The 27,625-nt window shown below is 40.7% G+C and overlaps 1 protein-coding gene across 5 annotated transcripts in view; it reads left to right on the top strand.

The window, feature by feature from the left end:
• Nucleotides 1-27,625, top strand: part of GPAM (glycerol-3-phosphate acyltransferase, mitochondrial) — a 50,237-nt gene that overhangs the window by 298 nt on the left and 22,314 nt on the right. For 4 of the 5 annotated variants that reach the window (XM_077930235.1, XM_028730287.2, XM_028730289.2 and 1 more), the window contains exons 2-17: nt 2,579-2,709; nt 4,285-4,407; nt 4,627-4,700; nt 7,574-7,687; nt 8,400-8,549; nt 9,163-9,259; nt 9,873-10,009; nt 11,678-11,777; nt 13,261-13,473; nt 13,870-13,983; nt 18,709-18,800; nt 20,304-20,419; nt 21,574-21,644; nt 23,959-24,223; nt 24,591-24,733; nt 25,907-25,984. In XM_077930235.1, the coding sequence (XP_077786361.1) occupies nt 2,608-2,709; nt 4,285-4,407; nt 4,627-4,700; nt 7,574-7,687; nt 8,400-8,549; nt 9,163-9,259; nt 9,873-10,009; nt 11,678-11,777; nt 13,261-13,473; nt 13,870-13,983; nt 18,709-18,800; nt 20,304-20,419; nt 21,574-21,644; nt 23,959-24,223; nt 24,591-24,733; nt 25,907-25,984 (1,989 nt within the window). In that variant the 5' untranslated portion in view covers nt 2,579-2,607. Of the gene's footprint in view, nt 1-12; nt 398-2,578; nt 2,710-4,284; nt 4,408-4,626; nt 4,701-7,573; nt 7,688-8,399; nt 8,550-9,162; nt 9,260-9,872; nt 10,010-11,677; nt 11,778-13,260; nt 13,474-13,869; nt 13,984-18,708; nt 18,801-20,303; nt 20,420-21,573; nt 21,645-23,958; nt 24,224-24,590; nt 24,734-25,906; nt 25,985-27,625 lie in introns of those variants that run through there. The other variant, XM_028730286.2, reaches the window with a different exon arrangement.

Here is a 27,625-nt window from a genome sequence, read left to right as displayed (position 1 = left end):
GTCGCGGTTTTGGCGGCTTGCGGCTCGGGGCAGGAGAAGGGCAAGGGGGCAGCATCGCCTCCTGCCACTCTCTGTGCTGCGCGCCCCAAGGCTGTGACAGCACAGCAAGGAACGTAACGCATTGCATTGCTTATGAACTTGGAAGGAAAGGAGCCCTGCGTCCACGGAAGGGACAGTGCCTTGAAATAAGGGACAGGTGGCAAGGGTCAGAAGCAGAAGCAGCAACATGCATGCATGGACCCATGTGCGGATGAGCTGCGCCCGGTGATTCAGCACCGGGAGGAGGGGGTTGGAATATGGAGCTGGACCTCTTTCTGGCCAGCCTAAGAGCCGTGGGAGGAAGGAAGCAAGAGTACGAGAAGCGAGCATGCTAGTGCCATTGTAAAATGTGTCCTCTGTAGGTCATAGCTGAGCTCTTTAGGATGTTCAAAAGTTATGAGTTATGGGCTTCTAGCAAAAATATGTGTGTTGCTTTTGTTACTAGCAACGTGTGTGGTGTGGTGGGGAGAGTGGTTCTTGCAAAAGCCTGGCTGCTTGAGGCCCATTTGCGCCAATGCATCTCTGTGTTTTTATGTTGGTGCCTTTTGTACCAAACATAAAAGTGGACGGAAACAAAAAGTGGATGAAAGACGTTCTTTCAGCTGTGAGAACCAGCTTAGTGCATTTGGACTTGAGTTCAGAGTAGATGCTGGAAGGAAAGCCAATTTCCTTTTTAATATGGGCTGCTTCTCCTTCTCCCCTTTTCTTTTGACCCTGCAGTTGTCCGTCACTGATGTACTTAACTAACCCTGTGTGAAAGTCCTTTCAGCCATCTTGCCAACTTGGCTTAGATGGGTGCCGTTCCCCTGGTGATTACATAGCTTGAGTGAAATCCCTTGGCAGTAGCCTTCTGCTACTCAGAGATATTCAACACCTGATACTACCGTCTGGCAGTTGTGCTTTATTTATAGCAGAGCTTTTGACCCTGCTGTGTATCCTTACACGATGCTGCTTCAAATTAGGCTAAAGTACCTGGTTTTAACTGTCCATAATTTATAAGCTACTCAAAGAGCAGGGTCTGAAAGAGGAACCTTTTGTTTCTCTAGAGATCATGTGAATTTCCCCTTTTCCAATTAATGTGCACTCAGTCCCTATCCTTGTTTACTTGGGAATAAGTCCTAATGGGTTCAGTGTGACTTAGTTCCAGGTGTGCCTGGAAAAGGCCTTGGATCTCTTTTTCATGGGCCATGGAGCATCATGTTCCTAATGATGATGATAATTGCTGTTGGTGAGTTCTAGCATACCTTTTTCCATACTAATTAACAGGGTGCGGTAGCTGTGAAAAAGGCAAGTTCGATGCTAGGGATCATTAGGAAAGGAATTGGAATTAAACAGTTTGAAATTATACACCCTTGGATCATGGGAATCAACATGTTCACTAGTTTGCTTTTTGCAGAATAATATATTGCATTATGAATGTTTATGCAGTGTCAGTGTTGGCATACTAAAATGGCATGCTTCTTGAGTACTGAAGTCTTGAGATTTCCTCTTTGTATCCTAGTTTCTATGGCAATTGTTATTTAGTTTTATATCAACATTTATATACCACTTGTTTGTAATGAAACATCAAAGCAGTTTGAAAAAAAGAATGAAACAACAAAATAAGTAACCCCCTTGTTAAAAACATTAAAAATATTTATAATCAGCATTAAGCTGAAATCATGTTAACAACACATGACAGTTTGTCCATGTCTGGATAAAAAGTAAAGGACCCCTGGCTGTTAAGTCCAGTCACAGATGACTCTGGGGTTGTGGCGCTCATCTTGCTTTACAGGCCGAGGGATACAGCATTTGTCTGCAGACAGTTTTTCGGGGTCATGTGGCCAGCATGACTAAAGTGCTTCTGGCTGAACCAGAGCAGCGCACGGAAAGGCCGTTTACCTTCCCGCCAGAGTGGTACCTATTTATCTACTTGACTTTGACGTGCTTTCGAACTGTTAGGTTGGCAGGAGCTGGAACCAAACAACGGGAGCTCACCCCCATCGCGGGGTTTCGAACTGCCGACCTTTTGATCGGCAAGCCCTAGGCTCAGTGGTTTAGACCACAGCGCCGCCCGTGTCCCACGTATCTGGATAGACTTGCCTAAAGAAAAATGTTTTTAGCAAGTGACAAAAAGTGAAGGCGCTCACCTGATGCCAATAGGCAGGGGTTCCCAAAGTGTGGGATATGGCAGCAGGGATGCAGGTTAGAGAAGGGTGTGGGTTTTCAGTTCTGCTCACTCATGTTCACTTCCCTTGTAGTAATTTGCACTCCCCTCTTCATATGTGAATGGAGCAGATGTGAAGACCAAATGTGACTTCCAAAATGAGATTGGGCTGCTGAAAGGGAACAAGTTTATATTTTGACCACAAAGCCTCATGGTGAACATGTTTACTTGGAAGTGAATATCAGAGTGTGTACATGGAATTGTAGCTTCAGGGAACAAAGAGAAGAAGCAAGTGATCTTTGGAAAGAGGAACATACTATGTCACTTATAAGAAAGATTTCTCAGACATGCCGCATAGTTGTTTTCTTTAACACTGACTCTTTTCTTTTCTAGCTCATGATATTGAATATAAGTTCTGTGTCATGGATGACGCTGCTTTGTCACTTGGAGCAATAGATGTTTCCTATTCTTCTTCCTTGGCAGAATGCACTGTGACTAGATGTAAACACTCCAGTGAAGAATGGGTATGTAAGATATAGCTTTCAGTTTTTTCATAAGCACCTTGTTGCTTAAGTGTAGAACTATTCTCCCCATGTTAAGAAAATCCGCTTACACTTCTGCTTATTTCAGAAAATTAGGAATGCACCTCAGTACATTTATGAGGAAGGGTAGTAAGATTTTCTGCTGGTGATAATCTCTGCTGTGATGATAATCTCTGCTTGAAACATAAAAGATTCTCTATTTGTAACTGTTAAATATGAAATGCAAAAAAATCAAGAGTTTAAAATAATGCATAAAGAGATGGGTTTATACCATGACTAATGACTTTGTGGTCTAAAAAAGATGTACTGTAATAGATATGGGGGATTTCTGGGCGATCTAATGCAGATTTTAAAAAAATCTGAAAATGCACGCTCTGGACTTGAAATAGGCATGAGGAGTAGTGAATAGATATGTCTGGGTGGAGCATAAAGATACTCATGAAATGAAGGAGATGATGAGAATTGTAGGGTAGGAAAAATACCTATTATGTACTATTGATGGGTGAGGAGACGCTTGAACCTGAAACTCAGAGATTTGAAGAGGTGGTCAGAGCAATAAAAGAGAAGGCTGGAAAGATGAGATAAAAGTTTGTTTAGTGTTGCAAACTGTCCCTGGTGAAATCATAGTAAGAAAAGCTAAGAAACGACTAGGGTTGTTAGAGGCTCTTCACTTTGTTTATTTTAATAAATCTGGGTGAATATTAGTCAAATGCTACTAATGAAGGTGTGGAATGATTACTTTTTTCTGGTTAAGCTTTACCTTTTATTTGGCTTTCTGACTTTTGTGTCTGCTCTAACCTCTTCAATTTAGATCTAGTCTTTTTTGTGCCCCCCTATTACTTGTAATTCTTGCTGTATTTAGAGGCCGGCCCTGGGCACGTGTACTCAGAAATAAGCCCATGGGATTGTCATGGACTCCCAAGCAAGTGTACATAGGATTGCAGCACTTGTTTGTTTTTATGCATTTCCCCATCACACTGTATGTTTTTAAAAAATTACCATATGTGGTTACTTCTCCCCTGCAAATCCTACATGCGATCTTAACAAAAAAAACACCCAAGCAAGCATCAGGAAGATAAATTGATAGATATAGTAAATGGAATATTTAAGCACAAAATTAACAGCAATCTTCGATTTTTACAATTCACTTTTAATCTTATACTTTCCATTTTGTCAACATGCAATGCTGTGCAAATGGAGCTTATTTAATGTGCAATAGGGTTGTAACATGTTAGGACATTTGGCATTTTACAAGCGTATCTATACATCTTGCACAGTGGTTGGAATTTTGGGATTTTATAGGCATGGAAGTTTTGGCCTTGGATCACATCTTGTTATTAAAAGATTAACCTTTAGTCATGTAATTGGGTAATAAACTTTGGCTAGGTCAAGACTTAGAGTCTGATCTGTTTCAGCAAGAGGATTATGCTTGCACAGGAATCTGTGTTGAAGTCAGTGTATCTTTTAAAGGGTTCTGCGTTCTCTGTTTCATATATAGGAAAGAGTGTATGGACTTTAATGCGCTATCTTCACTTACTGTATTTTACTGTTTTCTAGGGAGAGTGCAATTCTAGGCCTACTGTCTTCCGATCAGCCACTCTGAAATGGAAAGAGACCCTACTCGGCCGGAATCGGCCCTTTGTGGGGCGCTGTTGCTACGTATGCACTCCTCAAAGCCGGGTAAATTAGATTATATTCGTAACTAATTGAAGCACACTTTCCATGTAATAACATTCACAGTAGCTGGCATCTAATTGTTTCAATTCAGTTTCTGCCTTGTCACAGTTGGTTTGTGTTACGTGTCCTTGTTTTAAAGAAAGGCACTATAATATATAAACTCTGCAGTCCTTATGAAGCCATGACTGGAAATGGAAGACATGTTTCTCTGTTAACTTTCAGGACAAGCTCTTTAATGCTAGTATCCCTTCTTTGGGCCTTCGAAATGTCATCTATATTAATGAAACACACACAAGGTAAGCCTTCTTCTTTTTGTATACTTAATGTTACTGTTCACAAAGCAATTGCCTAGTTTGCATGTGGCATTAAGCCATAGCATAAAACAAACTATGTTGGTTCATATGACTGTTCTTTCATATTAAGCCCAGGATGGAGAACCTCCTACTCATGGGCCAAATCACACCCATCAAGGGGCCTGAAATGGCTGGTGAGGCTGTTCTCTCCACTTCCCCAGTCATGCTCACGTGCTGCTTACCTGACATATTGCAATCGTACTTTCAATTGTTCCTTGGCAAGCACAGACTGCATTTGGTGCCTTTTAAATTGGCACTGAAGTTGAGCTGATCCCTGCAGAAAGTGGGTCTTATTAGTTGGCTCTAAATTCAAATTCCTGGCAGGCTGCAAGCCCTGCTTTCAGTGGGAATCCCTGCCTCAATCCAGATTTTTAAATGAAAAAATGTGCTTCCGATTCTGCATTTGAAGTTGAATTGCCTGACGTCACGTACCATCTGGTGACTGACGGGTGGGCAGTTCCGCCCACCTCTCAAAAGTGGATATGGTATGCAACTTGGATTCTGTTCCTCACACCTGAAGTACACCATAGGTTGTTTGAAACAGTAGTTAAATGTGATGTGTGAGCCAAGCCAATATGTATTGTATTATTGTTGGGGATAAGCAAGAAGAATGAAAACCAAGATGTGTTAATGTTGTTCTTTCACTGAATTAACTTCAGTGAATAGGCTACGTATTGGCTTGCAGCTCATACATACATACTTCAGAGTGACTTAGAGCAGAGCTTTCTGAACTGTGTGTCACGACACATTAGTGTGTCGACTGCAGTGTGTAGGTGTGTCGCACAAACGCTCCCCGCATGCTTCCCAGGGCTGGAAAGGAGTTAGTTTAACCTTCGGTTTGCTAATAAAGCTGAATTAGCACGTCACAAAATGATGCATGTCTAAAAAGTGTGTCACCAACATGAAGAATTTGGAAAGCTCTGGCTTGCAGTAATAAGAAACTATGAGTTCACGTGCAGTACTCATTGCGGAATCACAAATGTACAGGTTGAGCTTGCGCTACTAACATAAATAGATGTTGCTGTCAACTAAAAAGCAGAATACACAAAATGTAACTGGATTTTTTGTCAGCCAAATTTTCTACTAGCCAGTACTGCAACAATATTGGGTACAGTTTTTGTAACAGATACTGGTTTCATCAGACTTGATGAAAATGCGTATTAGTAAATCCGGATAGTAAATCTTATTCATTATGTGGCTTTTGACTTTTACCTACACATTTTAAATACTTTCATCTCTGAATATATGGTGATTATAAAAAAACAAGCAAACCTAAAATGCTGCACCAAAAATTGCATTTTTTTTGGTACAAAACCTGGAGTGTTGGAAAGAATAGATTTTGATCAGTAAGATGTATATCTCATTCTCTGACCAAGAAAACATGTAACAGAAGTGAGGAAAGAATTACAAGTTTTAGCAAGCACCAGGTTGGCAAAGGATGGCCTATAGCATTTTTCTTTCAAGCTAAATTACTGGAACTTGATCCCCCAAAGGACATAGTAAAGCTACTCGTGAGTTTCTTTCTAATCAAATCTTATGGTAAAACCAGATATCTGTTGAACTGTAAGAATATAGACATACTTTTGAATGAATAAATTGCTGAATACGTAATTTAAAATAGCTTTGAAAGTTCCAGACTTTTATTAAACAGCAGCAGCAGCAGCAAAATGCAGTGTTAGCACAACTTAGATTTTTCTTTTGTTCTCTTTAGTAGACAGTCATATCAGAAAAGGATTTATGTATTCGGGACTCTATTCACAGAGAGAGTCTGTTAAATAGTACATTTAAAAATAGTACATGCAAAATCAATACATTAATGGGCTGTAAAACATTTGTTGGTTGCAAATGCAATGGATTTGATCCTCAGAATTCCATCACATTTTAAGGTTTGCAAGCATCTACTTACCAATATTTTCTGGTACTAGGCAGCCATCAATATGATTTTCACATTGTAACAGCTTTGAAGGCCGTTTAGATTCGAAGACAGTGTCTTCATTTCATTCTTAAAGGAACCTTAACCATGCATTAAAGCAAGGGTGGCAGACATGTGACTCTCCAAATGTTAGTGGGCTCCAACTTTCAACACAGCCAAGGGTCAGGAATGATATGAGCGACATGTCAGGGGCCACAAGTGCCCCATTCCTGGATTAAAGGATAGAGGATTGGCTCTAGTGGTACCTATGGATGAGTGGAAAGGTACTTCTGGTCATGCAGTGCAGCTTCCCTACATTCCACCCTCTATCTTCATCATTGCCCACAATTCTGTAAGATTTCCTTATGCTCAAGCAGTTACTGGGATATGCTGCCGTCAGCAGGAGAAGTGGGTAAAATCCATTGCAGGAGCAGAACTTTGCTTGCATATCTCTGAATTAATTATATAATCTGGAAGAACTCCTAGACCTTTAAATGAAAAAGTCTGCTATCTGGAAAGTTCAAACCCCATAAGACTCGTTCATATTCATTTACATGTGTACATGATTTTTTATTGAAGTGCAATGATGTCCAAGGTGAGAATTTGTGTTTGCTTGGATTGGTTAATTGAATGTGTGGCTTTGGGGTCAATATGTAAAGGGCACAGTGACAAGTATCTGTGGATAATTTAACAGCTTAATAAACAAAAGCTTGAAGGGAAGATAGCTTTAATATTTTCTTTAACTCTTAGCCTCACCAATTTAAGATTTACCCTTTCTGATTGACCCCCTACTTATTTAATCAGTTTACCAATTAAAGTTAGTTCTGATAGGGACATGATTGACAATATTGAATGCAATATTTCTCATGGTTGTGTTTTGCTAAGTTACTGTGTATTGTTGTAGGCACAGAGGTTGGCTTGCCAGGCGACTCTGTTACGTTCTTTTCGTGCAAGAACGGGATGTTCATAAGGGTATGTTTGCAAATAATGTGACAGAAAATGTGCTGAAAAGCAACAGGTAAGAAATTAAAATACCATTGTTTTTTTGTAAAGTTCCATTGTCATGACAATTTGAAAAAGAACTGTCCTTTTTGAGAAATCCCATTTTAAAATCAATGAAGCCGAGTTTCTACTATTTATGCCCAGTGCCTGATATCTTAGATACTTGTTTCCACAATTTTGGAATCTGCAAGCAACCATTATGAAGGCATCTGTGTACAGTATAATGTGTCAAATTGTGTGACATAAAGTTAATTTGAGTTGTACGCCAGCTTTTCTATTGCAGCCTTCCCCAACCTTTTGCCGTCCAGAAGTTCTAGACTACAACTCCTATCAGCTCCAGTCAACATGGTCAGTGGTCAAAGATAATAGGAGTTATAGTTCAACAACATCTACAGGTATCAGGTTGAGGAAGGCTGTTTTTCAGTGCCTAGTTACTGCTCCCCAGATGTTGAAGACTTCTAAAATCTTTATAGGCTTTATACTGGCTTTACACTGAGATATTTTGCCTCGTGCATTTGAGGTATGTGTATATGTGTGTGCTTTTCTACTTGGAAGGTGCCATGTACTGGAACCTTAATTTTAAAAGTACTCATGAGTAAATATAATTGCACTACAAGTTCCCCTACATTCTGTAGCTATACGTTCTGTCTGTCTGTCTATGCATCTCAAAAACAGGTGAAATATCGAGCTTATTTTAAGAATCATCTTACTTTATTTGTAACACCTAGAGTGCAGAATGCTATTGCACAGGAAGCTTCAGAAATGTCTGCTGTGAGTGGCTCTGGTCAGCCAGACCCCAGAAACATCAACAAAGTCAAGAAGCAAGCTAGAAAAATTCTGCAGGAAATGGTAGCAAATGTCTCGCCTGCTTTGATCAGGTAATGAAACTAGATCATGGCTGCTGGTGTCAGGGGGTGCTGAAATACAACCTGTGTCCACATGGAGATAACTGTTTCTAGTTGCCTCAGATTTCTGCTTCTCTTATCTGTGGTGTAAGCTGAACTCAAAGCCCTGGTATTTGCCCTTGAAGAATATATAGTGTGTGTGTCTTGCGTCATAGACTAATACAGACTTTTCCATGAAACAAAATAACATTTTGTCATAAATGAATTTCATGTTATCATCATGAAGTTACTCTCTGCACTTTCAAACTGGATGTAAACTTCTTGCTACATTTACTAAGGCTGCAACAACTGTGGTCTGTTTTTGTTTTTTAAAAGAAACAACCTGTTTGTTTCATATAGAATTTTTGCAACTGTTGCACATTTTTCATGACTGCTGATTTGGTTGCTTGTGTTCTGTGTAGTGTAGTGTAGTGTAGTGTAGTGTAGTGTAGTGTAGTGTAGTGTAGTGTAGTAGTGTAGGTTTTAAAGGCAGCATGTTTCTGTGTGTATGCTTCTCTTATATTGTTTCATTCTGCTTGAAACAATAAATGTATATAAAACATGAATACTATTATATGGTGGCTCAACTTTTATTGCCCCTTTTTAGGTTAACAGGATGGGTGTTGCTGAAATTATTTAACAGCTTTTTTTGGAATATCCAGATTCACAAAGGCCAATTGGAGATGGTGAAAGCAGCAACAGAGGTAATAAAATACCTGAGGCAAAAAAAAAAAAAAAAAAAAAAATCCCTTCAGAGGAGAAATATGACATTGTTCCATTTCTAATATTGTTTGGGCCTTACAGGACCCTTTTAACAATTTGGCAAAATAAATCAATCTTAGCGCACTGGAATTCAATCTGAAAAGAGTTAATGTGGGCCAAATTCACCTAGATCTAATAACTGTGCTTATTTTGGAATGAAATCCATTTGTCAAGAGTTGTGAAATACATGTGTGCATTTATTATTTACTAAAACCAGCCATTCTGTAGCCATAGATAATATCCTTAAAAACACTTTTCTCAACTATGCAATGTTACGTAGTGTTTGCATACAACTGTATTCAGTGAAAATAAAAGCTTGCACATAATTAGAATTATTTGGGGGATACTTAAGAACTTTTTATAATACAAGTGCCTCCTGCTCCTCACCTCTACTCACCCTATGCTGGCAATTCAGATGTTTTGCATAAAGGGTAGAAAGTGTACCTACTTGGCCTGCATTACCTGTCACAAACACATTTTAACTTTTAAAAAATACAGTTTTAAAACCAGATTGTTTGGGTATGTATATAATTGCTTCTTTTCTTCTTCTTACAGCTGAATTTGCCGCTTATATTTCTACCTGTTCACAAATCTCATATTGACTACCTTCTTCTCACGTTCATTCTTTTCTGTCATAACATCAAAGCACCGTACATTGCTGCAGGGAATAATCTGAATATCCCCATTTTCAGGTAATGTTCTATTCATGTATACTTTCACTTTGTTCATTTCGGCCATGTGGATTACTGTATCAAAATCCTAGCTAAATGAACCTTCATATGCTGGCAAATAAATTTTGTGCTTACCTTGCAGTGCCCCAGTAACTGTCTTGATTGGTTTAACACTTGGCCTGCAATTGCTGGAATAATTTTATATTGGCAAAGGAATCCAATTAATATGCCAGTAGTGGTTATATTCTTGCATTCTAATGTCATTATTGTTGTTGTTTAGTTGTTTAGTCATGTCCGACTCTTCGTGACCCCATGGACCAGAGCACGCCAGGCACTCCTGTCTTCCACTGCCTCCCGCAGTTTGGTCAGACTCATTATTAGCATATAAAAAAACAGTGCACTCAAACCAGTGAAGGCTTTGGCCCCAATCCTTAGTTGTTCGTAACACTTGGTGGTGCCTGGTACATTTTCCCAAGGTCATCAGAATAAGCATTCAATTAATTTAGTGAGCTTCAAAGGTGTGTAATTCTTGACCGTTAATGGAGCAGAATGTTTTCAGCCATAGAAAGTGAGGCAAATGTAACTTCCTTGATAAAAGGTGTATCAGCAGATAGGCACACGTCATGTTTAGATATGCTGAAGTCTGCTTCATGTTCATATAACACAAGATAATGTATGTGTCACCTTCTAAATATGATTGCGAGTCCTGGCGGTGATATGATGTCTAATATTATGCATTCTTATTTGGAAATAAGTTTCAGTGAGTTGAGGGACCCAAGTAAGTGTTAATAGGATTTTAATCTCTGAAATGGTAGACGATATAGTCAGAACAATCTTCTATACTGTAGTTTTATTAATTCTATAGTAGCCTTTTATTCAGCGTTATATGCTGTTATTAGGTATAAATAACAGAGAGCCACAATTTTAAGTCACAAAATGTTAGGCCACAAATTTTTGGCTAGATGGGAGGCCCTTTATACAAATAGTTGGGTGACTTGATCACTTTCTTTCCCCCTTTTCATTGATATGACCAGAATAATTGGTTAGAGTTGCAAATACTGTAAGAATTTTATGTGAAAATTGTGAGCTGCTTTGCTAATTTTCTGTTATCCCAATGCATACCATACTGACATTTTTGTTTGTTACTTCCTTAAATTTTCACCTGTTTATATTCTAAGGCATAGGAGGGGCTTCAGGCTTCTTTTATTTCTATATATGTAATATTGCAATCTTCCCCAGGCCAAATAAATCTTGTCTGGTTGAACCAGTAAAGATCTCTAGTACAAGGCAATTTTAATAACAAAATTGTAGTGTTAAAATTTTTCATAATTTAGCCTTTAATAACAAGTGACATAGGAAATAATTAGTAAAATGTGTTCTGAAAGTAAAGCTGTTTAAAAACAGCTGGAGCCAAAATTATACCGCTTTGAAAAATGTATATATTGGTAGTCACCATAAAAGGATTTCTATGAAGCCTGTTGTCCCTAATTTCTGTGTACTGGAGAGCTTGTGCTCATATATGGACAACCGACATTTGTCTGCGGTACCACAGAACTTAATGTGTAGCTTTCTCATGCAGAGAGAACAATCATTGAGTTGTACAGTTATATCACACTGTGGACACAACAGCCTGTGCTAGTGTTAACATTCTTAGCCTTTTAATAAAAATGGGTATTTCTTTACCCATAGCACTTTGATCCACAAGCTTGGAGGGTTTTTTATACGGAGAAAATTGGATGAGAGGCCCGATGGCCGTAAAGATATTTTGTACAGAACCTTGCTGTATGTGGTATGTATCTTTTTCTTAATTCAAAGCTTATCTCTGCAAAGTATTTGAAGAGCCAGGCCACCATCTCAGGATTGATTGTGGGGTGTGCAGGTTTGCAACAAGGTTCAACAGTTAAATAGCAAAATAGAAGAGGTAGCATTTTAAACGTCTTAATGACTAGGAGTTAGTTGCATCTAAACATGTGTGGTGTAAGATACAGTTTAACAGGGATGGGGAGTCTCTGGCCTTCCATATGTTATTGGAGTCCAACACCTATCAAGGATGATGGAAGTTGTGGTCCAGAGGCATCTGTAAGAATGCAGGTTCCAATATTATCTGGAGGGTGTTCTTTATATCGGCAGTAGGTGGTGGGATATTCCCCTTTGAAGAAAAAGAATTGGGAATTGCTCTGTATATTGTTGTTTATTAATTGCCTTCCACATATATGTCTTAAGGCAATGTACAAAATATAATAAAACCAATAGAGTAGGAAATGACAGCAAATAACCTTTTTAAAAACAATACAGTGCTACCTTGGGTTACAGACGCTTCAGGTTACAGACTCTTCAGGTTACATACTCCACTAACCCAGAAATAGTACCTCAGGTTAAGAACTTTGCTGCAGAATGAGAACAGAAATCGCGCGGCGGCAGCGGGAGGCCCCATTAGCTAAAGTGGTACCTCAGGTTAAGAACAGTTTCAGCTTAAGAACGGACCTCCAGAACAAGTTAAGTTCTTAACCCGAGGTACCACTGTATAATACAAAGCAAACATGGTTTACACAAGTTTGTGATGCTGTCGTTAGTGTTGTTGAGTACTGTATGGAGCATCTACAGAAATGCCTGTACCTCAGATACCGAAGCAGTATCGCACATTTGAATACCCTTAATCGGTAGCCCTTTCAGCGGATGTCAAGGACACCTATGAACTTGCAGCACTCATTGTCCTTCTATGTTACTGTGTAATCCCAATAAAAGTAATGGGATCACTGTGCATGGACTAGAATTATATTGTGCAATGCTGGGCTTGGTGCCATCTACTTTGCTAGAAATCCTGTGTAGGTTCTCCAGTGTCTCAAGTCTCAGAAACTGGTTTAAAAGAGGGGTGTGTGTTTTATACTCTTTCTTCTGTTCCCTGGAAAAAAGTGACTTTCAAAGAAAATGAGGATTGAAAACCTGCTAGTGAGTTTGGATGCTCCTGTGAAAAAGCACTCACACCCCTTCCTTTAAGAAAGGAAGTGATTTCTAAATATTTGGGAGATTCTTTAGGCAGCAATATAATAGTTTGCAACTACGTACAAAACAACAGTATAGTTGTTTTACAAATACTTATTGGATTGGAGGATTAGTGGAATTCTGGTGGCCACTGAGCCACAGTACAGTGAGGGTGTCAGCAGGAAGAAATAATTAAAAGATGCAGCAAGGGAGGATATTATTACAGATATAAAAAAGGAACGCAAATAACTTGTGTCTGATTTTTTGGTTGTTGTTCATTCTTCATTTAGCATATCCAAGAGTTGCTTCGCCAGCAGCAGTTCTTAGAGATATTCCTGGAGGGCACCCGGTCCCGGAGTGGAAAGACATCCTGTGGAAGGGCAGGCCTTTTATCAGTAGTGGTGGACGCTCTGTATTCAAATGCTACTCCAGACATCCTAATCATACCCGTGGGAATATCCTATGATAGAATCATTGAAGGCCACTACAACAGTGAACAGCTGGTAAAAGTGTTTGGAATGCTGTTGTCCGCTCAGCAGATATTTAGATCACTGTCAGTTGTAACCATCTTGGTGATAAAAATGTGTCCCCTTTGGTCAGAAAACAGGGCCTTGGAAACATAAATTGCATGCTGATCTTCGCAAATACTTATTTGTAGCAAGTTGAGATACAAGGGAAAATGACATCTGAATAATGATTTTCATAAACAGCATTTGAAATATCCAAATAGACGTCTGGCTTAGAGGAAATGGCCCAAGTGACCACAATGCTTTTTACGATGCTTGAGCTGTTGCCCAGATTTATTTCTGAGCATACTTAGGTGGCTTGGATTTATGAACTTGTTTAAGTAGCTTTTAGATGCAATTGTTGAACTCCCTTGCTCTCCTGATGTTTCACAGGGGAAGCCCAAGAAGAACGAAAGCCTTTGGAGCGTGGCCAGAGGAGTCTTCCGAATGCTGCGGAAGAATTACGGCTGTGTTAGGGTAGATTTCGCTCAACCGTTTTCTCTGAAAGTAAGTTCATATAATATGAACATAATTTCTTATTGCAGGGTTACACCTATGGTGATAAAATAGTCTTAAGACTATATGTCACTAGGCAAGAAAGAAAAATTGGACTTCATGTGAACTTCCGTTTTGTCTTAGTCAGCCTGGCCCAGCAGCCTGTTCAGCTGTGGATCCATTCAGTGATACCTGTCCCGTTTTCTTGCATGCCTTGTTGGTTCCTTCTTCCAGAGCTACCTGTGGATGTATTTTCCCACATCACCCCTTTCTTATTCATACTGTTTCATTGTGCTTTGGTATCTGACCATAAAGTTGCTTCAATGGAGCAGTTTTACCGACCCACAGATTGAAGCTATCTCTCAATGTGGGGAAGAGAAATGATTGCTTGCCTCCTGATATCAGTCTTCTTACCTATGAGCACAGGAGAACTCATTTCTCTCCATCACTAGGACAGAATGGAAACTCGTGACCAGTCCAATTTTATACTTGAAAGTTTGTCAGGATATATAAAGGTAAAGGGACCCCTGACTATTAGGTCCAGTCGTGGCCGACTCTGGGGTTGTGGCGCTCATCTCGCTTTATTGGCTGAGGGAGTCGGCGTACAGCTTCCGGGTCATGTGGCCAGCATGACTAAGCCGCTTCTGGCGAACCAGAGCAGTGCACGGAAACACAGTTTACCTTCCCGCCGGAGCGGTACCTATTCATCTACTTGCACTTTGATGTGCTTTCGAACTGCTAGATTGGCAGGAGGTCAGGATATATAGCAGGCAGTTAAAAAAGAGGTTTGTAATTTCACAGAAAAAAATAATGCATGCATAGGATCTAAAACTGTTGAACTGTTTGGATTGGTTGTGTTTGTCACACCCCTACCACAAATTCCACCATACGTGTAACTTTTAGAAGTTTTTAATAGCAATAAAGCTGCTGAAGAATGCAGAGATAAATCTTTGATTCTACAGTTAAAATATAATTCACTTACAGCTGAAGGATAACAGCACTTAAGATGTACCAACTCTAATAGTACAGAAGAAGATGTGAAAAACGGGTGCTAATATTACCAGTTCTGCTCATCTCGTGTTGTAGTCTTTACACTAGTTTCCAAAAGAGAGATTCCACAGAAGCCTTGGTCTTACTTATCCGCTTCCAGCCATAAACCAATTTTTTGTGCGTTGTTGAATTGTACAAATATAATGGCGGATTGGATTTCCAGGGGGCTAATAATAAACAAATTAGAATTCTTAAGTAAAAGGAAATCAGTGGGATGCCAGTCAGGCCATCATGTACTTTTGCTGCCTGAGAAATGTTGGCTCACCAAGGAATGTGGTATGAGCTAAGAAAAAAGCTGCTTCTTGTCACTTTTTCAGCTGATGGAAATACGCAGGGCACTTCTAATTAAGTTTTATTGCAGCGGTGTTCCTGACAGGTAGCTTTGTATGCATAATTTAGCAAGCCAGTAGAACATAATCCCCTTCTGTGTTCAGAAATTCGAAATAAGTGCATATTGCTTTAATTCCAGTACCTCCTATCATTTACACAGGGATAGCTTCAGGATTTATTTCCTTAATGAGTTCATAAATAAGTCAATTTCACTGAGATAGCAAGGTCTCATATCCTATAATATTAATTACCAGTGGCATATATTTATTCTTCTCTATTCTTTATTCATATACAGGTGTTCTCATAACTTGTTCTGCACTTTAGAAAGCCTTAATTCTATCACAACTCCTACATGCCTAAAATTGGCTTTATCAGCACACCCAGCAAACTATACATATGTTTCAACCTGTGTGTAGTTGGATATAATGGCTGTTATCCAATGAAGTCCTTCCACTAGCACAAGGGTTTCTTCTTATGCAACAGAACTTCCCTTCCCTCTCCTCTGCCTGCGCATCCTTGTGCTCTCCCCAAATCTGTTCTGGAGGACTGGCTGAAACCCCAGAACAGATTCAGAGGGACACAGGGGGAGGAGAGGGAGGGGAAGTTCTGTTGCAAAGCCCAAAAGTCCTTGCACTAGCAAAACTACTTCATAATATACTGCCCAGTATCATATTATGTTTGAAAATACTTAGTTGTACAGGTGATAGGCTGTGTAACTATTACTTCACATCCATGTACACTTTTCTGGGATTTACTTGTCTTTTTGCAGTTTGCTTGCCTTTCAGTGTAACTAGTAAAATTTTATACGGTAGCCTCTTCTTATAGCTGTCCCAGGCCCAAAATCTTAAGACTCTTCCTTTGATCACTTCCAGATATGTTCCACTCCTAATTCTGTATCTCTGTTTTCATCCTTGGTGGGTTTAATATATTTTGCAGAAGGGTTCTGGCTAGTATGTCAGTCAATTGACTGACTTGTTAAATAATGTCAATTAACCAGTTAGCTTTCTGCCTGTTATTTGACTGTGGTCAGATTCTCCATGAAGCCAAAGGTGCCACAGTCTGGGTGGCTTCGCTACTTTTAATTGTACAGTGGTACCCCGCAAGACGAACGCCTCGCAAGACGGAAAACCCACTAGACGAAAGGGTTTTCCGTTTTGGAGACGCTTCGCAAAACTAATTTCCCTATGGGCTTGCTTCGCAAGACGAAAGCCCATAGGGAAATCTCTGGGACAGCGGGAAAGCGCAGCGCGTCTTCCCCACTGTCCTCGGACCTCCTCCCGCCGCCCGGCTTCGGAACGAAGCTCCGAAGCCGGGCGGCGGGGCGGGGACGCCACCTCCCGCCGCCCGGCATCGGAACGAAGCTCCAATGCCGGGCGGCGGGGCGGGAACACCTCCTCCCGCCGCCCGGCATCGGAACGAAGCTCCAATGCCGGGCGGCGGGGCGGGAACGCCTCCTCCCGCCGCCCGGCATCGGAACGAAGCTCCGAAGCCGGGCGGCGGGGCGGGAACGCCTTCTCCTGCCGCCCGGCATCGGATGGCTTTCCTGAAGACTTGGGGTGGGAGGAGGGATTTCCTTCCCACCGCCAACATTCAGAATGCTGTTCTGAATGTTGGCGGTGGGGAGGAAAAACCCTCCTCCCACGCAAGCCCCAGGAACAGAGGGAAAGCGCTGCGCGGCTTCCCCTCTGTTCCCGTACCTGTCCTGAAGGCTTGCGGTGGGGAGAAAAGCCCTTCTCCGCACCGCCAGCCTGGCAAGCGGTTTCCCTAGGAACGCATTAATTGATTTTCAATGCATTCCTATGGGAAACCGTGCTTCGCAAGACGAAAAACTCGCAAGAAGAAAAAACTTGCGGAACGAATTAATTTTGTCTTGCGAGGCACCACTGTAGTGTCATTTGTTTAGGAGGGACAGGACTGAGGGCAGTGTTCCCCCTTGTATTGCAGTGATTGGGGACAAAGATTTCCCAGCTAGCCACCAGCTGTAACTACAGGCTTCTCTGATCAGAAATGGGAACTTTAGCAGTCATTAGTGGCAAACCTCTTTGCCTTGGACTCACAACACAGCTTGCTGCAGGAACCAGGAAATGCCCCTTTGCCCTGTCAGCTCTGCAAAGATCCTGTGGCAGATTGGACTCGGATCTGGAAACTGTTTAACTTCTGAAACTGCTTAACGTCTTTAAAAGTTAATCATCATTGTGAAATTAAACTAGGATGTCTCTCAAAGCTGTTGATGTTTAAAGTGTGCAAACTTGCAATAAAGGTTAATGCTTTAGAAATATTTGACAGTGTTTTCACCAATACTTCAAATGCCCAAGACTTAGATGAAGCTATGGAGCCTTATCTGGAATAAGATTATCTTGTCTTGAATGTGTATCTTTATCGTGCAGTGCATGCAGTGTTGTGAGAACAAATCTAAATAAGCTATTTAGTAAAGGCAGCAATAATAGAGGCATTTTGGTTGTTAGAAACTGTGTTTACATACATAGTGAGAGAACCACTAATAGAGAACAGAATTGTAGTACTGTTACCACAGATGTGGGTCACCCTAGCATTTCTCTTCCATCTTTTCAAAGAAGTGTGGTTTTGATGTGTGCAGTGACTTAATACAAACATAACGATCATTTGGAGCACCTTCACTACTATCGTTCCAGTGGGTGTCCTTTTATTACCATGTTGTTGTTCTTCATCATATCACCATGTTGTTTCTCATCAACCTTTTAATCAGCACAATAATGCCTCAGGGCTACTCATACTGTTTAGAATATTCATGCAATATTATTTAAAGACCACTAATTTTAAATATATTTTTTAAAAAATAGGTTGCCTTTCTTATGGCTGTCATTTTAGCACCTTCCTCCTCCTCCTCCTCCTTTTAGCCACCTACAGATTTACTCTTAAACTTTACTTTAAGGAGTCTTTATTTTTTAAAAAAATCTCATAATTGTACTTAAATGTTTAGTGCTAATGACATTGATTTTTTAAAGATTTCTTTCCTCTCCAAAAAATTGTGTACTCAGGTGAACTGTCCCGTCAGTTACTTGTGCTTATTAATGTAGATAGAACATAGGGAAGCATGTACACCCCAAAATTGTTACATCCCTCAAAGTGTGTAAACGTCAATTTCACTTCTGCTTACTGCTTACAGCTGAATAGCATTGATTAGTTAATGCTAAGGACATCACAGAGGACCAAAGTATATTGCAGAAATGTTGCAGCTTCAGCATCAGTTTCCTTGAAATCTTAAATACGTTTTCTTTATCCTACTTTTCAAAGCTACTTTCAGTGGTGAGTAAGATGGCTGTTGGAATGCTACATTTTTTCCAGGAGAAATACATGAATAACATTGTGTATTTGCAGGAATATTTGGATGGCCAAAGCCAGAAGCCTATGCCTATGCCTATCCCTCTTTCTCTGGAGCAAACTCTCTTACCAGCTGTACTCCCTTCAAGGTAGGACTGAGCTGCGGAGTTTGAGCAGCACTGAACAAGTTTATATCAGCCAATGATTCTGAGTCTTTGAAATGTTCTCTTGTAAGCTTGGTTGAACTGTAGCAGGTTGAATTTAAACAAATATTATCACAAGATCATAGTGGCCTGGTTCACGTGTCGTGCTAAGCCTGGCTTAGCAAATGCTAAGGCTTACTGCAAACAAACCACGAGTTGTCCCACAGGCAATCAAACAATGGCTTGTTTCATTAAAGAAGTTTCTTCCCAGCCTACCCACTTTCTTGAGTGCCTCTGAACTAGTACTGTCATCAGTGCAGCCCTTTGCCATTGCCTGCTTGCACAAACAGAGCAGGAGATCTCAGAGCTCTTTGGTAAATCTCAGCAGCAGCTGAGCCATACCAGCTTCCCTTCCTTTCCCCTACTTAAAGGAATGCCAACTGTTGATGTTGTAAAGCTCCTTAATCATTTCTGCGCACTGTTCTGCTGAGAGAGGTGTCTTCTCCTCCTATACTCAACACTGAAGCTGGTGTAGTAATTTCCCTCCCTTAAGAGTCAATGGAAGGAATGTTTTTAAAGGGGAAAAGGCATAGAAAGCCTCCCATCATCACCTATGTTCAATCGGGCTTTTCCCCAGATAAGTGGGCATAGGATTGCAGGCTTGGGTTTTAGCCAGCAAAGTTGGCCCATTAGTGACTGGACTTCAGCTTGTGCAACTTGAGTTCCTGTCCCGCATGCTGCCCAAAATCTGTACCGGGGATTCCTCCAGTCCCCCGGAGCAGTTCGGGAAGCGTGGGAGGAAAGGGAGAAGTACCGTTGTACAAGAGGAAGCCTTTGCACTAATGAGATGATTTTGTTGGAAGCAATTCCAAGTCATTAATCTTCAGTAATTCATGCCTGTTAGGTACTGGATTATAATAGGCAAAGTTGATGGACTGAAAGCTTCTTTCTTGTTTTTTTGCAGCACTTGTTGCAAAAATACACTCGTGTATTAAAAGACGACAAGCTTGTGCAGACTTGCTGATATGAGAGAAAAGATGTGTATAAATAAATTTTGGTGCGTAGCTGTCACCCCACCCTTAATGTTGCATCATGATGCCTTTGAGTTGTGATACAATCTTGGAGCTGCTGTAAGAGTCTAGAATGTCTCTAGGCTAACATGCAACGGCTTGAAGATGCGAGTAGTTGTAGAAAGATTCACCTGTATGTGTGTGAGAGAACTGGGAGAGCACTAGTGTCAGACAGTAGTGGACATATCCTGTGGTTTATTTTTACATATTGATGCTTCTTGGAGCCTAAAGCAGCTTTCAGGTAGTTTTACAGGTGCCTCCCTTCTAAGCATCTTACAAACATGATCTTAAGCGGTCAAATAGTATGAGGAATTGTAGCCTACACTCAAATACACAAGACGTCATTACTGAAATATTTTTGTGCTTTGAGCCTACGAGATGTAATAATTTATCTTAGAACTGTAAGCCTAAATCATCTTTGTATGTTTACTTTCTTTAGACCTAATTATGTGGTAGAAGAAGGTACAGGAGCTGCACTTCCTGATTCCAGGGATTTATCCTGTGAACCATTGAGAAGACAGTTAATCGCTAACTTGGCAGAGCACGTAATGTTCAGTAAGTAGCTGTTAAAGTTCAGATACGACTCTCTGCTTCCATTATGCTTTTATATATGGCAGGGCATTCCTCTTTCAGAACCCTGTGCCCTTGTCATCATAATTTAATTTTTTTTTTTACATTTTATCTTTTTCTCCGTTTTGAAGGGTCATATTTTGAATGGGCCTCTTAGTAAGGTTTTTATTTCATCTGCTAGTCCTGAGGCAAGTAGTGACTTCCTTTTGCTATGGTGGTTTACTTTCGTCTTTTGCACCTGCAATACTTTAATATAGGAAGCAACCCAGATGTTGTGGGAACACCACACCTGAATTACTTGTGAATGGGTAATGTGTAAATAGAGTAACCCTGAAGATAATTATCTACTTCAGATACATTAAAAAAGAAAATAAATTGAGTGCACGCATGCATTGCAACCCTTTACAGGTATACTCAGATCCATTCAGTTAAGTGGGGCTCCCTGCCAGGTAAGTGGGCATGGGATTGTAGCCTAGGTAACCAGAGTTGTTAAAAAAACAAACACCTTAGTTCTGCCTGATGTCTATCAGTGCTGGAAAAAGAAAATTATACAAATGTCCACAGTGAAGTTTATACCACTGTGGAAAGGAGCTGTCAATAGAGCCAATTGTATATATCAGGGTTGGGGAGCCTGTGACATAGCCCTTTGCCTAATTTCACTTGGTAAGAAGGGAAAAAATGGAGTGTGGTTGAAAAAAGAACTGGAGGAAGAGGAATTGAGAAAAGCCCTCTGCAAGTGATTGGTTAAGGCCTGGCAAGAGCAATAGGTCCCTTTTCTGGCACCCCACCAGAAGGGTGGGGGGCATAGAGTATGAGAGAGAGGGGGTGGGGTGGTCCCAGCTCGTCTGGCCCTGCCCACCTCCAGCAGATTAGCTTTGAGGGAATGCAGCCCAAAGAAAATGCTGCCTGCTCCTAGCTTTGAAACATTTAAGTCACAGTTGAAGTTCAGTTGGCTTTCTTTCTGACCAGTCTCGTGCACTGTGCTGTTGAATATGTGAAGTCGTTTGGTATAAAATCACAAAAGATTGCTGTTTGTGGTTCATTGACGGCTATCGTTTTTGTTCCAAGTTGCCTTCTACGCACTTCAGTTGCATGACAAAAGTGCCTGCATAGCTTTATTTTGTTTTGTTTGCTTTTAGCTGCTAACAAGTCATGTGCTGTGATGTCAACACACATTGTTGCCTGTTTGCTGCTCTACCGACACAGGCAGGTAAGGCTGCTGTGCTTCTGCATCTCTGAACATCTCTCTTGACGACAGCTTTTAAATGTCAGGGATGCTTAGCACATCCTGTATCCTTGTAATCCACGTTGTATCCTGCTCACCTCTAGGGTTGGAGCTGTCAAAACATTCGCCCGAGTCCCATGCAAACTGGCCAGCTAGTTAGGCTGTGGATCCCATTCTGTTGTTGTTGTTGTTTGAATGTTCTGAATTGGTCATAGTCATCTCATGAAGATCAAACTTGTTAGTAGTTACTGGAGGCCAGCATTATGTCAGCAGCACTAGGTGCACAGTTTCCTTTCTAGATCCTTGTGCATTTAGTGCAAAGGTCTGCAGGGGTTTCTAAACCTGAAGTTTCTAAATCTTCCACAGAATTTGTTTAGAACTCCCCCTGTAGATCTTTTCAAGAAACATGCAATGACAGAGGGGCTTTCAAGTGCATCCCCACCCAATCCACAACTTTAACCCTCAGAGCTTAAATATCCTGTAAATAGATAAAGGTAAAGGACCCCTGACAGTTAAGTCCAGTTGCGAATGACTCTGGGGTTGCAGTGCTCATCTCGCTTTACTGGCCGAGGGAGCTGGCGTTTGTCCACAGACAGTTTTTTTCCAGGTCATGTGGCCAGCATGACTAAGCCGCTTCTGGCAAAACCGGAGCAGCAGAGAGAAACGCCATTTACCTTCCTGCCGGAACAGTACCTATTAATCTACTTGCACTTTGATATGCTTTCGAACTGCTAGGTTGGCAGGAGCAGGGACTGAGCCACAGGAGCTCACCCCGTTGCGGGGATTCGAACTGCTGACCTTCCAATCGGCAAGCCCTAGGCTCAGTGGTTTAGACCACAGCGCCACCCTACTGTTAAATTTTGTACTACTCTAATTTGTTTAACTTCTTATTCTGTCTTCATAGTATAACATGAAATCTGCTCATCCTACCTTTCCCTTAGACATTGTGAGGGAGAATGCAATGCATATTCAGAGGCAATAACTGTGTGTTTAGGAGACCCAGTGGAAAGGAGCAATTCTCGTAGGAGAAAATGCTATTTGAATAGCTTAAGATTACGCAAAAGGTCAGCTTGCTGGCATTTGTAACAATGGCTCAGATATTTAAGGCTAACAAGTGAATGTTACTTCTGTGGAGGCTGTTACAAAAATGACGAGTTGCTCATGACCAGGGTAGAACACACCATATTGGTTCAGGGCAGTGGTTCAGAAGGTGTATTCATTGGTGCTGTGGAAACTGTCTGTAACTTCTTCATTAAGCATTGTTGCTGCAGTGTTTCTTGGAAATTACTTTAAGCGAGGTGTGAAGAACTTTGGCCTTCCAGATGTTGCTGCGCTACAGCTCCAATCATCACTAGGCCGAATGTTCCCCACTCCTGCTCTATGCAGCCTTAAATGTTTCTTTAACCTGGTGACACAGACTGGGTGTGACAGACTGGGTGTGACTGTAAGACTCAGTTTCTTGTAGTAAAGATGTGACCAAAAATTAAAATAAAAAATGCTGACATGAAGTATATGCTAGAATTGAGTCCAGTTCATACATAACGTTGAGCTGAAAACTATTTTGACCTTTTATTTATATTTATGATAAGCATATGATAGTAGAATAGACTAGCCCAGCCTAAATTAGCTGAAAAGGGTTTGGAAACATCTCAAAGTGCCTAGACCAGGGCTCACTGATACCTTGTCACTCATAAAGGCTGTCACTGGTGTCTCTGGACAGATGTGCCAGACTCTAGCCCTCCCTGAAAGAAAGTTGTAGAGTGGGTGTCTCCTTAGAGATTTCTGTAAAATGAGAGTGTGGTGTTGCCACTTTGTGTATATTTTTCCTGGCACTGAGGAATGCTCCCTGCTGCTATTACACAGCAAAAGTGTGTGTGTGTGTGTGTGTGTGTGTGTGTGTGTGTGTGCATGCACAAAATCATTATTGTGTGATCTCCACAATCGGGAGCAGGAGTACACAGCTGACTTCCGATTGTAAGCATAGGATTCTTTGGGAAGATTGTGTTTCTAACTATGTGTTACACCTGCCCTTCTATTCGAAGCATTTTTTGTGGTGCCACAACCTCCCACTAGCAACTATTTTGTGACTGGATCCCCCAGCACACTCTCAAAATTTGAAATGTGCTCCCAAGTCCATAAAGGTTGGGGGCACTTAGTCCTGGAAGGTTGGAGACAATTAGTAATTCAAATACACAGATTTTGAAAACTGGAGGTATAGATAATGGAGTTTTCCGTATTCTTAAAAGGTATTTTATAAAAAAGATGTACTGTCTTGGATCTTTTGGTTGATTTTCTGCAGGGGATTGATCTTTCCAAGCTGGTGGAAGATTTTTTTTCCATGAAGGAGGAGGTTCTGGCTCGGGACTATGACTTGGGATTTTCCGGGAATTCCGAAGATGTTGTCATGCATGCCATCCATTTGTTGGGGAACTGTATAACTATCACAAACACCAGCCGAAACAACGAGTTCTTCATCACACCCAGCACATCCATTCCTACTGTCTTTGAACTCAACTTCTACAGCAACGGGGTACTGCATGTCTTCTTCAAAGAGGCCATTGTTGGTATGTTCCAAAGCCGAACTAAGAAATTATGAGTTCTGCACTTGATAGAGCAATGCCAACATTTCATATACTGTAGTGATTTCTGCTGTAAGGATTATTGATCTATCATTTGAAAGGCAGTGTAGTGTCTTCTCAAGGCAGTGAATAATTTTAAAGTTGTGAATAGCACATTTTCTTCCTAGTTTCCTTCCCTCTTCTGCACATTGTCCTAATTTCAAAATCTATTGTATTTTGATCTTACTTTGCAAGAATTGTGTGATTTTTTTATTGAAAAACTACCATTTTACTAATTGTTTGAAGCCAATTTTGAGTTGTTGATTTGTTTTTAAAGGTAACCGTTTATGTGTGTTTTTTCTTTTCACTTCAGCTTGTAGTCTCCATGCTATACAGAATAAAAGGCATAGAAATGGCATCAACGGAATCCCACCAAACATGATCAGTCAGGAACAACTGGTCCGAAAAGCTGCCAGCTTGTGTTACTTGCTTTCCAATGAAGGCACTATTGCACTGGTAGGTTTGGGGTGTAGGAGTGTGTGTGTGTGAGAGAGAAACCAAGTGCTTTGCTGCTACTGCCACATATCGTTTATACTGTGTTAAGGTGTTCAACAGCAATTAGAGGTACAATGGTACCTTGGGTTAAGTACTTAATTCGTTCCAGAGGTCCGTTCTTAACCTGAAACTGTTCTTAACCTGAAGCATCACTTTAGCTAATGGGGCCTCCTGCTGCGGCCACACCGCCGGAGCCCGATTTCTGTTCTCATCCTGAAGCAAAGTTCTTAACCTGAGGCACTATTTCGGGGTTAGCGGAGTCTGTAACCTGAAGCGTATGTAACCTGAAGCGTATGTAACCCGAGGTATCACTGTATATCTGAATTCTTAAAACTCTTTGAAAACCTGAAAGGGAAAATGAAAGCAGGAAAAATGTAAGGCTCCTGGTAGTAAACGAAGATAGTTTGACAGGTGTTGCACAAGGAGGCAAGCAGAATTATGAAAACAGCTGCATATGGTGGAATATATACATGGCTTTTTTTCTAGAAAGCTGGGGGCCGGTACTCACCATGAAGTGCCACACTTTTTAACAACAACTTAAAGAGGTGCTGATGCTGTGTGCCCTTGAGTACCTCCTACCCTCTGAAAAAAAGCCCTGAGTATATACAGTATGTGAAATGTTAAGCTGAATGCATAGGATGGAAGAAACTGGGAAGTGCAGTATGGAAAAAAACAGGAGATTGCATTAACAGTGAACTCGTGTATTTGTTGAATGATATACTTGTTTGGGGGTAAAAAGTGGCAGGGAATGAGGACTTGAGAATAAAGACTGTGTTTGGGTTAGAATGGATATCATAGCAGCATATTATTGTTGTCGTGGCTTTGATTCCATGAAATAGGAAAATGCCAGAGAAAATATAAAAGCAAGACAGTCCTTGTAAAAATATGCACAACTCCCGCCCCCCCCCCCCCGGCCCCCTCACCTCTTAATTATTTGGGGTACTGGGAGAGCTTGGGGTAAAAAGAGGGAGAGAGAACTCTTCTAGAAATAGAAGGGTCACCCAGGGGCAAGTCCTGCTTTCCACAGGCAAGCAAGTGACGATTTGGAACAGGGCAGTTAATGCCAGGGGCAGGGAGGGGGAAGATAGGATGGGTGAGCTTCTGTGAATGATTAACCTGACTTGTTCTCCTTAGCCCTGCCAGCTGTTATGCCAAGTGTGTCATGAAGCAATTGAACAGTTCATACAGTATGGCATTCTTTTGGTAGCGGAGGTAAGTTGCTAATGGTTCGCTTTATTCCAATAGTTAATATCCTGCCTCTTGTCTCTGAGGACTGATAACACAGAAGGAGGCAGCCTAGTGTTCCTGCACACCTACTTTTAGCATCCTAAGCAGCTTGCTGGACCAAGGCCACTGTTAAACAGATCCTAATGTCACATCTTCCTGAGTATTTATTGATTTTTCAACTTGGAATACAAAAAGGGGGGAGGTTTTGCACACTCACAGAGTGCTTTTTAACTTAAATTTATTTTTAGTTCAGGTCCCAGGTAGCCATTAATTGAACCTAATGGGGAAGTCAAGTGAATTTTCCAATCCTTCAGTGGGGTGGGTGAATCTTCAATTTCAGATTTTAATCAGGATTTGAGGGGGCGGGAAATAAGCTTTTTAACCAATATAATACAGTGCAAACGTGTAACATCATCACCATCATTTATTACAATTTATATCCCGCCTCCCTCCATCTCAGTTTAGAACTCTTTTGGGGAAGTAGTTCTATAAAAGTACTAGTAAAGGTTCTCACTATTTTTTAAAAGCAAAAGTCAGAATCATTAATCCTAATATTAGAATGTGTTCTTCTCAACCTTGACATATGTCAGCAATGAAATTAGGCTGCAGTTCTTGCTCCCTGAGAGTAAGCCTCATTGTATGTAATGGGACCTCTTTCTGAGCAGATATGCATAGGATCACATTGTTAGTGGGTCGTCGTCCCCCTCCCAAGAAAATTGTTAAATGTGTCTTGTTACCTTTCGGTTTGGGTCAGAATCCTATCAAATCATTTGCCTGATTCACTTCATTTAAGTTTCACACTGATTCTTTTCCTCTTATTGTGTGGCATTGCCTTATTATAGAATGTTCTTATTTTTTCATTATGGTAGCTTTGTTAATTTTCATTGCAAATGTTTTCATCAATGTCTTGTAATCTAACATTTGGCCCTCTAGAAGGCACTGTTCCCTTTGGTATTGGTTCATAGTTTTTCCCTTTCTGTTTTACTATCTACATTTGTATGTCTGTATCTGTGTGTGGGAAATCTTTAGAAAAATGGGGGAAGTGTTATAATAAATTTTGTTCTGTTATTTGTTATGATTAGTGGGGAAAAATATATTCCCTTTTGTTGTGATTAGTGAACTTGTTATACTACGAGATATTTACTTTTGGGCTTTTAAAAGTGCTATAAGATCATTGAATTCTGCTATGTATACTGTTTCTAACACCAAACAATGTACCTTAATGTGCTACAGCATATCTTAAAGCTTACCAAAGATAGCATATGGGGAAGTGGCTGACTAGATTTTGAAGAGGCGATTGCATTTTGCTCCATTAAAAAAGAGGCTGATTTTAATCATCACAATCCAGTGTTGTATGAATGGAACAGACTTCCAATTGCACAACAGAATTATACCTTCCCGGTGTCTTGACTTCTCAAATATGAGGGCAACTTGTTCATTTTATAAATGCGTTCAATTGTCTTTTCTTTTCTTTAATAAATCAGACAAATGAAGGGGAAAAAGGGGATTATACTTTCCTTTGCCTCATGTACACCCCTAAAATCTGCTCCAGAGATTACCCCCAATCCTCTGCAGTGAATTCTGAGTGTGTGCAAGAGAGGGGAAGATTAAATCACATGGTGCAAG

The sequence above is a fragment of the Podarcis muralis genome, chromosome 6, assembly GCF_964188315.1.
Source record: "Podarcis muralis chromosome 6, rPodMur119.hap1.1, whole genome shotgun sequence".
NCBI lineage: Eukaryota > Metazoa > Chordata > Lepidosauria > Squamata > Lacertidae > Podarcis > Podarcis muralis.
This window is presented reverse-complemented; position numbering and strand designations above follow the sequence as displayed.